This window comes from Lepidochelys kempii, chromosome 10 (assembly GCF_965140285.1).
Source record: "Lepidochelys kempii isolate rLepKem1 chromosome 10, rLepKem1.hap1, whole genome shotgun sequence".
Taxonomy (NCBI): domain Eukaryota; kingdom Metazoa; phylum Chordata; order Testudines; family Cheloniidae; genus Lepidochelys; species Lepidochelys kempii.
In genome coordinates, this window is record NC_136389.1 from 49,979,571 (window position 1) to 49,994,771 (window position 15,201).

Sequence of the window (15,201 nt, forward strand, 5' to 3'; positions counted from 1 at the left end):
TCTTGTTCAGCCAATCGCTCAGACAAACATGTTTGTTTACATTTGCAGGAGGTAATGCTGCCTGCTTCTTGTTTACAATGTCATCTGAAAGTGAGAACAGACGCTCACATGACACTGTTGTAGCCAGTGTTGCAAGTTATTTACATGCCACATGTGCTAAAGAGTCATATGTCCCTTCATGCTTCAACCACCATTCCAGGGGACACTCGTCCATGCTGATGATGGGTTCTGCTCGATAACAATCCAAAGCAGTGCGGACTGAAACACGTTCATTTTAATTATATGAGTCAGATGCCACCAGCAGAAAGTTGATTTTTCTTTTTTGGTGGTTTGGGTTCTGTAGTTTACACATTGGAGTGTGGCTCTTTTAAGACTTTTAAAAGCATGCTCCACACCTTGCCCCTCTCAGATTTTGAAGGTACTTCAGATTCTTAAGCCTTGGGTCGATTCTTAAGCTATCTTTAAAAATCTCACACTGGTACTGTGACGGGTTCGGTCACAGAGACCCCCTTGGGACTGTCACCTGGTGTGCTGAAATTACCTCTGAGCCCGTCTTCCCTGCCAGCTTGGGACTTCCAGAACCTTGCCTTGTTGAGCCAGACACTCTAGTCTGCTGCAACACAGACCCAGGGTCCGGGCTATGCCGCCAAAGCTGCAGGCTTTAAGTGAAAACTGCTCTGCAGGTTACCTGACTCCTGCACCCAGACACCCAGCTCCCAATGGGATCCAAACCCCAGATAAATCCGTTTTACTCTGAATAAAGCTTATACAGGGTAAACTCATAAATTGTCCATCCTCTATAATACTGATAGAGAGATATGCACAGCTGTTTTCTCTCCCAGGTATTATTCACTTACTCTGGGTTAACTAATAAACAAAAGTGATCTTATTAAGTATAAAAAGTAGGATTTAAGTTGTTTCAAGTAATAACAGACAGAACAAAGTAAGTCATCAAGCAAAATAAAGCAAAAACACGCAAGACTAACCCTAATACATTAAGAAACGGATTACAGGTAATATCTCACTCTCAGAGATGTTCCAATAAGCTTCTTTCACAGACTAGACTCCTTCCTAGTCTGGGCCTAATCCTTTCCCCTAGTACAGACCTTGTTATTTTCAGCAGACATTTTAGGTGGTAAGCAGGAGCTTTCTCATGACTGACAGCTGTTCCACCCCCTTTTATAGCTTTGGCACAAGGCGGGAATCTTTTGTCTCTCTGGGTCCCCATCACTCCTTCTAAATGGAAAAGTACTGGATTTAAGATGGATTTCATTACCAGGTGACATGGTCACATGTCACTGTAAGACCTCATTCTTCATTACCCACAGGCTGGCCCACACGTACACAGGAAGGTTTGCAGGTAAATAAATCATCTACAATCAATTGTCCTAGTCGATGGGAGCCATCAAGATTCTAAACCACCATTAATGGCCCACACTTTGCATAATTACAATGGGACCTCAGAGTTATACTTCATATTTCTAGCTTCAGATACAAGAATGATACATGCATAGAAATAGGATGAACGCACACACTCAGTAGATTATAAGCTTTATAATGATACCTTACAAGAGACCTTTTGCATAAAGCATATTCCTGTTACATCATATTCACATTCATAAGCATATTTTCATAAAGCATATGGAGTGCAACGTCACAGGTACCTTCCTTGAGTATTGTCAAATCTGCAATGAAAGTGTTCTTAAAATGAACAACATGTGCTGTGTCATCGTCTGAGACTGCTATAACATGAAATATATGGCAGAATGCGGGTAAAACAGAGCAGGGGACATACAGTTCTCCCCAAGGAGCTCAGTCACAAATTTAATTAACGCATTATTTTTTTTTAATGAGTGTCGTCAGCATGGAAACATGTCTTCTGGCATGGTGGCCGAAGCATGAAGGGGCAGACGAATGTTTAGCATATCTTTAAATACCTTGCAATGCCAGCTACAAAAGTGCTGTGCAAATGCCTGTTCTCACTTTCAGGTGACATTGTAAATAAGAAGAGGGCAGCATTATCTCCTATAAATATAAAGAAACTTGTTGGTCTTAGCGATTGCCTGAACAAGAAGTAGGACTGAGTGGACTTGTAGGCTCTAAAGTTTTATATTGTTTTGTTTTTGTGTGCAGTTATGTAACAGAAAAAAAATCTACATTTGTAAGTTGACTTTCACAGCAAAGAGATTGCATGACAGTACTTGTATGAGGTGAATTGAAAAATAGTATTTATTTTATCATTTTTACAATGCAAATATTTGTAATAAAAATAATATACACTTTGATTTCAGTTTCAACACAGAATACAATATATATGAAAATGTAGAAAAACATCCAAAATATTTAATACATTTCAATTGGTATTCTGTTGTTTAACAGTGTGATTAAAACTGCGATTAATCACGATTAATTTTTTTAATCGTGATTTTTTTGAGTTAATCGCTTGAGTTAACTGCGATTAATTGACAGCCCGAGTAAAAATTAAAATATTATTTTGGACTGACACAAATATTGGCTGTTTTTAACATTTTCTGGTAAGTAGTTAGGCTAAGGATGAATTGGAACAGTTTTAACATAGGCCCCATTTTTGAGTTTACCCTCCTTGGGGTTCCTTTTGAACCAAATTAAATAACTTGTCCCTTTCATATATTAGCTTTCCTTGACAGCTCAGTTCCTCTTTAGTTATACTACTTTTGTGTTCAGGACACTATGGTATACAGTAGTGCCTCCGAGTAATTCTCTCTGTAGCACTAGATGGCACACTGTGACTTTGAAACAATCTACTGAGGTCTTCTGGACGACAGGAGCCTAGGTTAAAATATTATTAGTAGAAACATTCAAAATAATGTGCAGTTTCTCACACACATTTATTGCATTTCATACTACCATTATACACATAGATAAAACAGTTTAAACTACAGTGCCTCATCTAGTACAGTCTGCAGACTTGGTTATTAAAGATGATAGTGCTCATGGACTGAAATGGTTGCAAGATTGGGGCCTAAAGTTGTAAGTATGGTGCAGGAAACATCTTGATCTGTACTATAATGCTTAAAATATTGTGTTTATTAACTTTTTGTGGTTCATTTTCTCAACATGTACTGCAAACAGTTAACTACAAGAATGGTTCTGCTGACTTAAGTGGGACTGCTCACATGGGTAGTTATATACTGTAACTTGAACTTTTAAATTATTTTTTGTACAGAGCCCTCTTTAAGTAGTATGTTTTGAATTTTGTTAAATGTACTTTAAAATTTGTTATAGGAGCTTTTCTTCCCGCCCTGTGTACATTTGGAAAAGTCTTTTGGATGGGCCTGAGAGTAACATCACCAAACTTTTTCAGGCCAGCCCTCCTTTCCTCCCCGCTTTGTCTATGTACATGTACCTGACTGTTACTTCCTGCCTTTCAATTTGAGCTCTGCTCCTGCTGTTAACAATAAACTCCCTCTTGCAGAGCATGAAAGAGGGAATGTCCCATCAACAAAACGGTAAGACTATGCACAGTGTGCTGTCAATTGAAGAAAGTAAACAATCTGAAAAGAGAATAATTTTTCTTTTAATTTCTTTCAGTTACAGTTATCTTAGGGTTTATTTGTAATGGTAGTAGCTACAACATTTTCAGATGTAAATGCGATTTTCAAATTGACTGTGACCCTTTAAGTGTTTGCAAGCCCTGAAGTGGACATAATATGTACCTGTAACAAGGCCCAGTGGTGCATATGGACATCTCAGTGCACCTGTGACAACCTTTGTGCCTTTAAAACTTTGAGCTGTAGATGCGGGTAACATGCTCCTCTTCCTGCTTTATAGGAAATCACATATAAAGCTTCCTGCCTCTTAGGCAGGTAGAAGAGTCCCACCTCAGGGAAGGATCTGATACTGGGCTTTCTGCATTTTTCAGGCAGAGAGGGAGACACTTGCAGGGAGCAGGAGCCAATTGTGAATAATGGCCAGTAGGTGCTACCCAAAGAGGAATGATGCATCCTTTTCCTTCCCTGTTGATGTAGACTGGACTGCTCTTAGGGGAAGGATGTGTTCTCTCCCTCCTGTCTGGCTAACACAGGGAAACCTTCGTGGAATTATTACCCAGGGTTTTTTTTCAGTTGATTTGATAATATAGTTGATAATTGATAAAGCCCTGAGTAAAGGGTTTTAAAAGACTCAAGGTTGGAGCTTTATATCCCGTCCCTGCCTGGTGAAGCTGCCCATCAACTCATAGTACCTTAAAGGGATACTGCGAGGCTAAATTTATTACTTATAAGGTGGTTTAAGAGCCTCAGATAGAAAATGATGTAGAAGTACATTATACAAGCCATTTTTTAAAAAAAAGACATACTGCAGGAATAAAAGTACAAATATTTGTAAGTATAAGTTTTTAGGACTTTTCAGCTAGAGTAAAATGACTAAGATTCCTTTTGATAGCTTACTAACTTGGACTCTGAATGTCGTTTACTGTACTTGTTACTTTTTTGAAGTCATATTTTAAATATTAGATGGTTTCAGTATAATGCAATAAAATAAAATCACAAGAAAGTGACCAATAATAAAAACATTGTTATGATGATCCATATTTCTTAGCCTAGTTGTTTAATTTTGTTTTGTAAGTCATTATTAGTTTTATTTTTATTGCACTTTTGTCAACAGTTATGAATGTAGTGAGGTTAAGATTCTCCCTCATTTTCCATCTTCTTAATGTTGTATTGGAAGAAGTGCAGTCTCAGCAGAGAGTCCTTTTAAGCCAGCTCTTGCATGTTATGCCTGTCTCAGAGGGCCCCAGTCTGTTGATCTGCAGTGCCATGGTATAAAGTCTGCCTTCTTAGTCAGGCTTTTTCCTGTGGAATGCTGGTTGCATTCTGTTGTGAGGCAAGAATTAATTTAGTTGATGTTAGTCAATATCTGTTAATGTTTGTTTTATTGTATATGCTTTCAAAAGCCTTGAACTGAGTATATTTTACAAATCTAACCAAATTTGTTTCTTAAGTGAGTGGGAATCATCCTCAGGGATCCTTCTTATATCCTTAACTTCTCTACTATAGCTTTGTGTAGTAGTAAGTTATCTTCTAGGGTCTTGTTTCCACTAGGAAGAAAAGGTGTAATTTTAGCATGAAATAGGTGGTCCAGATAAACCAGAACTCCTCTCTAGAGTTTCTTTGCCACACTAACGTGTATTTTTGGCCTAGGGTTTTGTCTACACTAGACTTTTTTTTACCTTGTTTTAATTGATTGCCAATTAATTCAAGATAATTTATTATCACTTTTTGTCCTTCTCATGCCAGTGTTAGCGCACAGGGCAGAAATTCGTCTATTCTATTCTTCTATCATTTCTTCTGTCATTCTTCCATCTACTTTATGGTGTTGAGATCAGCTGTTCTGTCCTCCCTACCAAGGCTTTTTTTTAAGGGTTCTCTTGAGTACCCTCTCTTTTTCATACCAATTGGTTTCAACTCAGTGACATCATGTGGGAGTCTGTGTGTTGGTATCCAGAATAAAGCTCCCAAATATGTCCCACAATTCCTTCTGGTTTTGGTGGAGATGAGATACTGGTTGGTAATTGATTAGTTCTCTTCATTAGTGATGAAGTCTTCCCCTTCAGTGCCCAGAATCTTTCATAGCCACTTACTTTCGAAGCAGCGTAGTTTTCTAAGTAACATTTTAGTAGATCCTGCAGTTTTCACAGCCTTATGTGAAAACTGAGATTGTGTTTGAGTTGAAAATTCTCAGCTTTGTTCTGGTACTGTGTATCTTTGATTTCCATACATTGTTGAGTGTAAAGAATGCTGTAGATGCTTTTACTATCCTTGTCGATCCCTTTTTGACGTCTCCATTGACTAGTAGGTGCTACCCAGATAGATGAACTGTTCTTCTTTCTTTTTGTTTTTGCCTTCTAATGTGATATTGCTGCTTTGACATCTGGGTCTCCGGGATCTTTGTTTTAGCATAACTGATTTTGAATCCTGGTTGGCCTGCTCTTTTTGTCAGGTTATCTGTCTTTGTAATTTTTCAGGGTTGTCATAGTGCAGTATCATTGGGAAAGTCTAGCTCTTCAAGGCATTTGCCATCTACCCATTCTGTACCAGTGTTTCTGTTGCTAATACACTTGATTATCCAATTTATGGCAATGCCAAACAGCAGCTGAGAATGAAAGCAGCCCTTTTTCACTCCAGTGTGCACTTTGAACTTTGTTGCCTGGTTATTCACCTTTACAGAACATTTCACATCACTATACAGGGCCTTAATGATGTTGACAGCTTCAGCTGGGATTCCAGGGACTGGAGAATACTCTACAATGTATATCTGTGTAGGCTGTCAAATCCCTTTTGAAAATCAATGAAATTGATACATTCCTCTATGATGGTCTTTAGTGTGAATATCTGGTCTACATAGGATCTCCTAGACCTGAATCCCGCATGTTCTGTAAGCTTAGCACCCACTGTTTCTTTCATCCTGTGTAGTATCTGTCACGGAGTCACTGGGGCGATGCTCTGGAACTACTCCATATGAAGCCAGCCAGGACTCTGGAGGAGCATGCCTCCTCTCTCTGAGCATACTGTTTCCAGGGCAAGAAGCTTACACAGGTTCAATCTTCCTGGGTCTGACCTTGGAGCATTCAGCGTCCCCTTCCACACTGTGCACTTCCCACAGCGAGTCTGTCGGGGCGAGGCTCCTGGGGAAGCCAGAGCGCTCTGCACCACAACTCCACAGTCAGACGTGACTCTCAGCCAGCTGGTAAAACGGAAGGTTTATTAGTCGACAGGAACACAATTAGAACAGAACTTGTTAGCATAGAAATCAGTGACTTTCAGCCAAGTCCATCTTTGGGGGAGGGGAGCCCAGAGCCCCTGCGCTCCAAGCCAGCTGAGACTGGCTCGCTTCCAGTTCCTGGCCCCTGACCTGCCCGTTGCTCCTCTTCCGGCTTTTGTCTCCTTTCCCAGGCCAAGAGTCACCTGGTTGCATCCTCCTCCTGGGTCTCAGGTTACAAAGGGGCAGCCATAGCATCCGTGCAGGCAGCTGGAGCAGCCCCTGCAAAAGTAACACACCCTTATTCCCACACGTGTGTATTGGTGCAGTACACACGGAAACTGCGGCACACACAGCATTCATGCAAAACAGTAAGGCTCTCATAGGCTCACGTACAACATAACAAGGGAAAATCCCCACTACGTCACAGTATCACACTGCAGAAACTTTCCCTACAACAGAGAGTAGTGTAACTCCTCTCCAGTTGTTACAGTCAATGAGATAACCTTGTTGGGGTATTCTGACAATGATTCCATGTTTCTACTAGTCGGGAGGGGAGGGAAGGTGTCCTTTTACCAGACTTAATTAAACAGTTCTTTCAGATTTGTTAGCATTGTGTTATCAACTGCTTTTAGCATTCCTGCTGTGATTTGGTCATCTGCTGCTGCTTTGTTGTTTTTCAGCTTCTTGACTACAGCCTGTACTTTCAACATCTCTATTGGGCTGATGTTAACGTCAAGTTGATCAGTTTAGCATATTTCATCAAAATCTGGTGCCGAGGTGGGGCTGGGTCGGTTGAAGACTCTGCCCGTCTATTTTTCTATTAGTTGTAAGCATTTTTTCATCTTTGCCTTATGACTGATCAATTTCTTATTTTGAAATTTTCACAAAGGTTTCAGTCATTAAGTAAATGTCTCTGTGGTTTCCTTTCATAGCAGCATTTTCAGCTTCAGCTGCTAGGTTTTCAGCATATCTCCATTTATCTTTCCTTGCATTGGTTTTCACTTTTTTTGTCTGCTTTCTTATATTCCTCCTTTGGTTTTCCCAATATTTCATTGGTCTTAGTATTCAGGAGTTTTCCTTGCAGTGCTTTCCTTTCCTTAATGAGATGCCTTGTCTCTTGGCTTATCCAGTTCTTGCTCTGTCTATGTTCATATCCAGCTGTTGTTCCTGCAGCTCCAATCCCCTTGCCTCTGAGTGCTGCCCATTTTTCTTAAGGTTCAGTCTGTGTCTCACTTTGACCTGCCTTTGGCAGTGCTTCAAACCTGTTCCTTAATTCAAGATGGAATTTCTCACAATAGTCTTTCATTTTCAACTTTGTACTGTTGATTTTATTTGCCACTTCCTGGTTAAAAGGTGATCTTCCTTAATGTTATTTTCAGTGCAGCAATGCAGAGATTGTGGCCACTGCTAATATTTGCTACTTGATGTGCCCTTGCATCTTGGACAGATGACCTGAATCTTCAGTTGATGCACACATGGTCAATCTATTTTGGTTTTTGTTTTGTTTTAGCATCTGGTGAATTCCGTCTTTCTTTGTGAGGGAATAGGGTGCTTGCAAGAATTAGGTTGGATACCAGTCACAGTTCAATGAATCTCTTGCCATTTTGGTTGATGATTATCAACCCACGCTTCCCTGTCCACTCTTTCCACATCCTAAGTTAATGTTAAAGGTCACCCATCACAAGGAGTAAATCATGTTTTGTTATTCTGTTAATCACACTCTGGAGGCGATAGAAGAATTCCTCTTTATCATTGAAGCTGTGTTCCTCTGGCAGAGCATAGTGCTGTCTGATTGACACTTTTGGTCTAATCTGGTTTGGAGTCTGGCATATATGATGTGTTGGTTGTGTATGCCCAGATGATGATGTATGCCCAGTATGTCATAATGAGTGCTACTTCCACTCAATGTTTGTTATCACAATGACTTGAACCAATGACAGTTTTCTTTTCTTGCTAGAAGTGCTTCTTGTCCACACCTGGTCAGTCTGTTCTCACTGATGTCCAGGATTTTGAGTACATAATTATCCATTTCCCTCATGATTTGTGAGATCTTTGGTGTTTGAAATGTTGTTCTCGCATTCCAATAACCAATTTTGGTTGGTGTTTTCTTGCTGCCATCATCAGCCTTTGTGGGGTCCTGGCTTCCACAGGCTGGCTTTTTCCAGAACCCTTCATGAAATATGAGGCATTGGCAGCCATCTCTAACAATGTGGTAGCCTGGTTCCATTTCTATAACCAATGAGGTGTTTTTTGTTTGTTTTATATGTGGCTAGATGTTTGCCTTGTCCTTCCCATTTTATCCAGGTTTAGGAGCAGCAGCCACATCAAAGGTGCAGCAGGTGGGGTTAACAAAAGGTAAACACACTCATAAAGGTATAAACACTTCTCTAATGCTGGCAATCAATTTAATCCAGGTTAAAAAAAAGTCAGGTGTAGACAAACCCCAGCTGAGGGCTAGACACTAGTTCTCATTCTGATTAAACATGCTGCTAGAAGGTACTGTAAGAGCCATGACATATGCCTCTTCTCTGTGAAAATGAATGAGTACATCCATGCCACCCACACAGTTTCTAATAGGTGGTGAAAATACAATACCCATCTCACAGACTTTTACGAACAGTAGTTAATATTTATACTTATGTGAGGATTGTCAACTGCAAGCCCCTTTTTGGATGTTTTAGCATTAATGCTTTGAGATAATTAATATATTAGCTTGAAATAGAATGATATATTTTTCCTATATTTCACATTTTCAGGCTTCTTTCCAACGCTCTAATAGTCATGACAAAGTGAGGAAAATTGTTGCAGAAGAGGGTCGTACAGCAAGAAACCTTATTGCATGGAATGTCCCACTGGAAAGCAAAGAGGACGATAGTAAGTATTGAACTTCCTTCCCCACAACCTTCCCTTACTCTCCCACCCAAAAAAGAAGTTTAAGTTTGAAGTAAAAATGTTTATACCTAAAAAATGTATCTTAAATTTGATAACTGCTTAAAACATAGATATCAATATTTTAAACTAATTTCTTCAGTATGCTTCCTGTTTAATTCAATTATAATTTTGTAAAACATACAAAATTTGATAAAGATGAAATAAAAGGTATCTTTACTGTTTTCTCCCATTTTGTTGACTGTAGCTAGGCTGGTTACAGTTAGCCTCTTATGTGACCCCTTGTGAGCTACAGGGAGTCTGCCTCAATTTCCCCTCTTGGACTGTTCAAATACACTTCAGGCTTTTTGTTGGTCAAAAATACATTCTTTTGGGACTTGGTTTATTAATATAAAAGAATCTGTAAATAAAACTCAAAACTCCAAAACAAAATCCATTGATAGGTCCACACAGCCCAAGGTTTTTCTTCCTCCTCCCAGGCCTCCCTGCCTAGAGGGCTTTGCAAGTTCCTTCCCTGCTTGGTGAGGGTATCTCCCCAGCCTCCCTTCTTGGAGGGTTTTCCTCATTCTCTGCAGACTATATGCCACAGCTTCCTGCTCTTTTTATGAGTCCTCTCAGGTGGGGCTTAGCCTCAGGTACTACAGCCCTTGGGGTAAGCCACCCAGTTACACTGATGTTTATCAGTACATCCTACTTACTACAATAAGCTTATCATAAAAAATATTGGAAAATTAGAAAAAGAGGATAACAAAGACTGAAACAAACATTATTTAGGCTATCTCCCAATCTTCAAAGGATAGGCTTTGAGTAAGCCAACAAATTATCTCGGTGTAGACCAACATTCAAATACATTTGTAAGAATTTTTAGTATTACTTTAGCCTATGGTGAACAGTTCTGAAGATTTTTTTAGGGGAGGGAATATGGGGGGACAGAAAATGAAAATGTGGATGCCAGATTTTCAGGACTTAGGAAAATCTTTTGAGCAGCCTTGAGACTGTTCAGATTTTCTCCTCTGAATAGGCTTGATGATTCAAGGAGCCATGAAGTAACTTTTTGGCTTTCCTTCTTCCCCTCAGCTGCACCAGGTGCCAAATGGCTGGTCTTGAGGACCTACCCCTAAGTATTTCTTCAGCCTAGCTGTCCTCCTTAGGATGGTTCTTTTTAGTTTTCTGCAGTAAAGTTCTGTGAAAAAGATACTACAATGGGAAAAGTTATGCTTATGTTATAGAACAATTAACCCTCCATCTCATGAAACACAGAATAACTTATGTTCCAATATAGAGTCCTGTACATGAATGTTCTAAATGGCATATGTGTTTACATTAGGATTCATAGTAAGGCATATCATATGTTTCATTTAAAAATCTTAGTGCTATAAATTTTGATTTATGAAAGAACGATGTTGGAGGAGAAATTCCGACAATAGGAACTTCAAAAAGAATCAAGACAAACGTAATTTACTTGGTACTGTTTTTTTCAGAAGGAACAGCAGCTATACAAACCTTGGTTCTTATGCTTCCCCTCCATGGAAGGCAACACGGGGTCAGGGTCGGGGAGGCGCACGAGAAGGGAAAGTGCAAGAGCAAGACATAATACCATCCCTTTAGGGTACAAACCCTGGAGGTAGTGAGTATGGTGGGAATTGGTAAAAACTCATTCAGATATCCCATCCTGGAAGTGCTGACAGCACAGAGAGAAAGAGACAGGAAACATCAGGCAAATCCTGAAGTGCTGTAGGAGCTTCAGCACTGGGATATTCAGGGTCCTTACCTGAAAAGGAGTACTTGTGGCACCTTAGAGACTAACCAATTTATTTGAACATAAGCTTTCGTGAGCTACAGCTCACTTCATCGGATGCATACTGTGGAAAATACAGAAGATGTTTTTATACACACAAATCATGAAAAAATGGGTGTTTATCACTACAAAAGGTTTTCTCTCCCCCCACCCCACTCTCCTGCTGATAATAGCTTATGTAAAGTGATCACTCTCCTTACAATTTTCAGAGTAACAGCCGTGTTAGTCTGTATTCGCAAAAAGAAAAGGAGTACTTGTGGCACCTTAGAGACTAACCAATTTATTAGAGCATAAGCTTTCGTGAGCTACAGCTCACTTCCTCAGATGCATATCAGTTTCCACGATATGCATCTGAGGAAGTGAGCTGTAGCTCACGAAAGCTTATGCTCTAATAAATTGGTTAGTCTCTAAGGTGCCACAAGTACTCCTTTTCTTTCTCCTTACAATGTGTATGATAATCAAGGTGGGCCATTTCCAGCACAAATCCAGGTTTTCTCCCTATTTTCCACAGTATGCATCCGATGAAGTGAGCTGTAGCTCACGAAAGCTTATGCTCAAATAAATTGGTTAGTCTCTAAGGTGCCACAAGTACTCCTTTTCTTTTTGCGAATACAGACTAACACGGCTATTACTCTGAAACTGGTCCTTACCTGAACACTCTTGTTGAACTCTGGCAAACAAGGAAGATAGCTATATCCTTTGTGTTTATCAACTATAAAACAAAATGAACATGGATTACAATTGCCCAGTATTTCAAAGGACATTGAGACTCTACGGTTTCAGCCTCTGACCTTTTTACTGCAGCCTTATCCCAACTGTCCTTGCTCACTGGAGTTCCTGTCTGAAGTGTATAACCACAGTCTTCATGGCTTTTATATAGCAGAATTATCAATACTGCATGTGTTTTTACTGACTGGTTACTGCTGACATGTGAATCCTTAAATTAGCTATATGTAGTAAGACAAGCCAGAACAATGGCTAGTTGTTAAGAAGTGGCTGTCAAATTTATTCTGTCTCTCTCTGAATCAAGCTGGAGAAAAGGGACAACTGCTATTTCCCTATCAGGTACAATACACTGAATTTTCTATGAGAAGGGGAAGAAGAAAGAAAGAAACTAAATTAAGCCTTTCTATTTTCATTGGGAGACTCTAGCCTCCTATTTCAGTATTCGCTTCAGCAACACTCCTTCACTGTGTTTACCAATTAAACAGGGAAATTAGAGAGGTGTCCTTTCTGTTCTGGGGAAGGGTTGTAAAAACATGAGGCTGTACCAGTTGAGAAGAGATAGTTTTACATGATTTTACTCCATCTCTATCACACCTACAAAGAAAGTAAGAGAATTTCAAGTGTAAAGAAGGGAAAGGGGTCTATCCCTATGGTCTGAAGGAGCTCAAATATCTAAACAAAATAAAAACAAGGGGATGGCCAGAAACCCTTTTGTCCTCAGAACTGTTCCGTGAAAGCCCCAATTCCCCAGGTCCCAGATGATTAAATGGGAAAAAATTAGAGAACATGTCATAGCTCAAACACTGGGATCTCTGCCTAGTTTTAGAGTAAGTTACTATAAACTGTTTGCTTTCTCTGTGCACAGCAATGAGTTGCAAATAATTCTTGCTAAGAAGGAACAGGTATTTTCAGAGTCTTACAGTGTGAACACATTCATGAGAATGGGATGTTGCCACTGTTCAAGTGGAAGAATGTTTATGTCTAAACCATAAATATTAAACTGAAAAATCTGTTAACAGTAAATTAGAGACAGCAGAGCCATCAGAACAAGGAAATGTATTGATTGCATTGTTAACTGGCCCAGTTGTGCTCAAGTACAACAGTCTCTCTTTAGTTAGGTGATTACTTGGCACTCATCACCATAGTGTCTAAGACAACTTTGTTGCTATCTATTTTTAAAAAATAAACATAGATGCTGTAGTTGCCTTTTTTAATGTTTTATCTCCATAAGTCTCATTATGTTATTGGGGGTCTGTATTTTGGTGTCTCAGAATTAAAATGTTAATTAATGAGAGGCTCTCCCTTTTGAATATGCACCTTAGATTGAGATACAAAACTTTTTCTGTAAGTGCCTTTGTGAGCAAAGTTGATCTGTATATATGAATATGAAAACATTTTGAAAAATTACAATTATAAGAGCTCCAGTGCATATACAAACTGTCACTTGAAAAAAAAATCTTCTAACAAACTTTGTCCATGTCAGAGTAATAATATTTAACAATTATATAATGTTTATCATTAGAGAACATCAAAGCATTTTCAAAACTTTAGATTCAAGATTTTCCATAAACTGTTCTGCCTTTAAAGGGACACCATCATTAAGAATCACAGTTCTTCCTGAATTGTTTTTAACCTACTACTGTTACAGAAATGGAGGAGAGAAAAACATTTGGAAAATTAGGAAAGTGTTGTAAAACTGCAGAAATTGACAGAAGGATTCAGGTGCAGTATCTGAATCTTCTTTAAATTGGGTAGGTTTCAGCTGGATAATATCTATTTAATTTTCCCTGAATATGAAAACGAAAGTAGGCCATCACCACTCAGAATCAGTGTTAAAATGTCCAAAAAGCCACAATGTGGAGGCCTTGAATTTTCACTGGTTCTCTTGGAGTGCCGTTTCATAGCTGTACTTTTTCAACTATGATATTAATACAGTATAATTAGTTTGATAGAATTGTTGGTTTGTTGGATATGAATATTAATTCTGCTTTTGAATTATACCTTAGTGGTGTGCAAGATCAGTGCAAACTGTTGTCTTCCTTGGAGACTGAAAGCTTATACAGCATCTGGGTATTCCTTTTTTCCCTAGACCTGTATTTTGGAAGAGCCAACATTATAAAATGTCTTCCTCTTAAAATACTAGTATGTTTGAATATTTTTTCTGTGATAAGTACTGATGTACCTAAACTAGTGTAAAACTGAGTAGAAGTGCTGCATTAATTATTGTGGAGCCAGATCCTTAGCGTATGTTGTCGCTGGCCAAGCTAAATGTCAACACCAAAGTGAATACATAAAATGGGATGATGTGAGGGGGGAGGGGGATTTTTTGTAGCACAAAAACCTCAAATAAAAAGGAGGAATCATAGAAATGCAGGGCTGGAAGGGTACTTGAGAGCACTGAAGCAGGACCAAGTAAACCTAGGTCATCCCTGACAGGTATTTATCCATCCTATTCTTAAAAACCTCCAGTGATGGGGATTCCACAACCTTCCTTGGAAGCTTATTCCAGGATTTAACTACCCTTATAGTTAGAAAGTTTTTCCTATCTAACTTAAAACTCCCTTACTGCAGATTACGCCCATTATTTCTTGTCCTACCTTCAGTGGGCATGGAGAACAATTAATCACTGTCCTCTTTATAACAGCCCTTCACATATTTGAAGACTCTTATCAGGTTTCCTCTTAATCTTCTTTCTCAGGACTAAGCATGCCCCGTTTTTTTTAACCTTTCCTCATTAACCCTTTTATAATTTTGGTTGCTTTCCTCTGGACTCTACAATTTTTCACCATCTTTTCTAAAGTGTGGTGCCCAGAATTGGATGCAGTACTCCAGCTGAGGACTCACCAGTGCCAAGTAGAGCAGAACAGTTTCCTCACCATCTTTTACATATAACACTCCTGTTAATACACCCCAGGATATTAGCTAGTTGTTAAGAAGTGGCTGTCAGATTTATTCTGTCTCTCTCTGAATCATATTGTTGACTCATATTCAGTTTGTGAGCCATTAATAACCCCCCGATCCTTTTCTGCAGTACGACCACCACCAGT

At 39.2% G+C, this 15,201-nt stretch overlaps 1 protein-coding gene across 5 annotated transcripts in view; it reads left to right on the forward strand.

The window, feature by feature from the left end:
- The window catches only part of SCAPER (S-phase cyclin A associated protein in the ER), a 345,099-nt gene that overhangs the window by 18,234 nt on the left and 311,664 nt on the right, over positions 1-15,201 (forward strand). For all 5 annotated transcript variants that reach the window (XM_073303508.2, XM_073303509.2, XM_073303513.2 and 2 more), the window contains exon 3: positions 9,498-9,615. In XM_073303508.2, the coding sequence (XP_073159609.1) occupies positions 9,498-9,615 (118 nt within the window). The remainder of the gene's footprint in view (positions 1-9,497; positions 9,616-15,201) is intronic.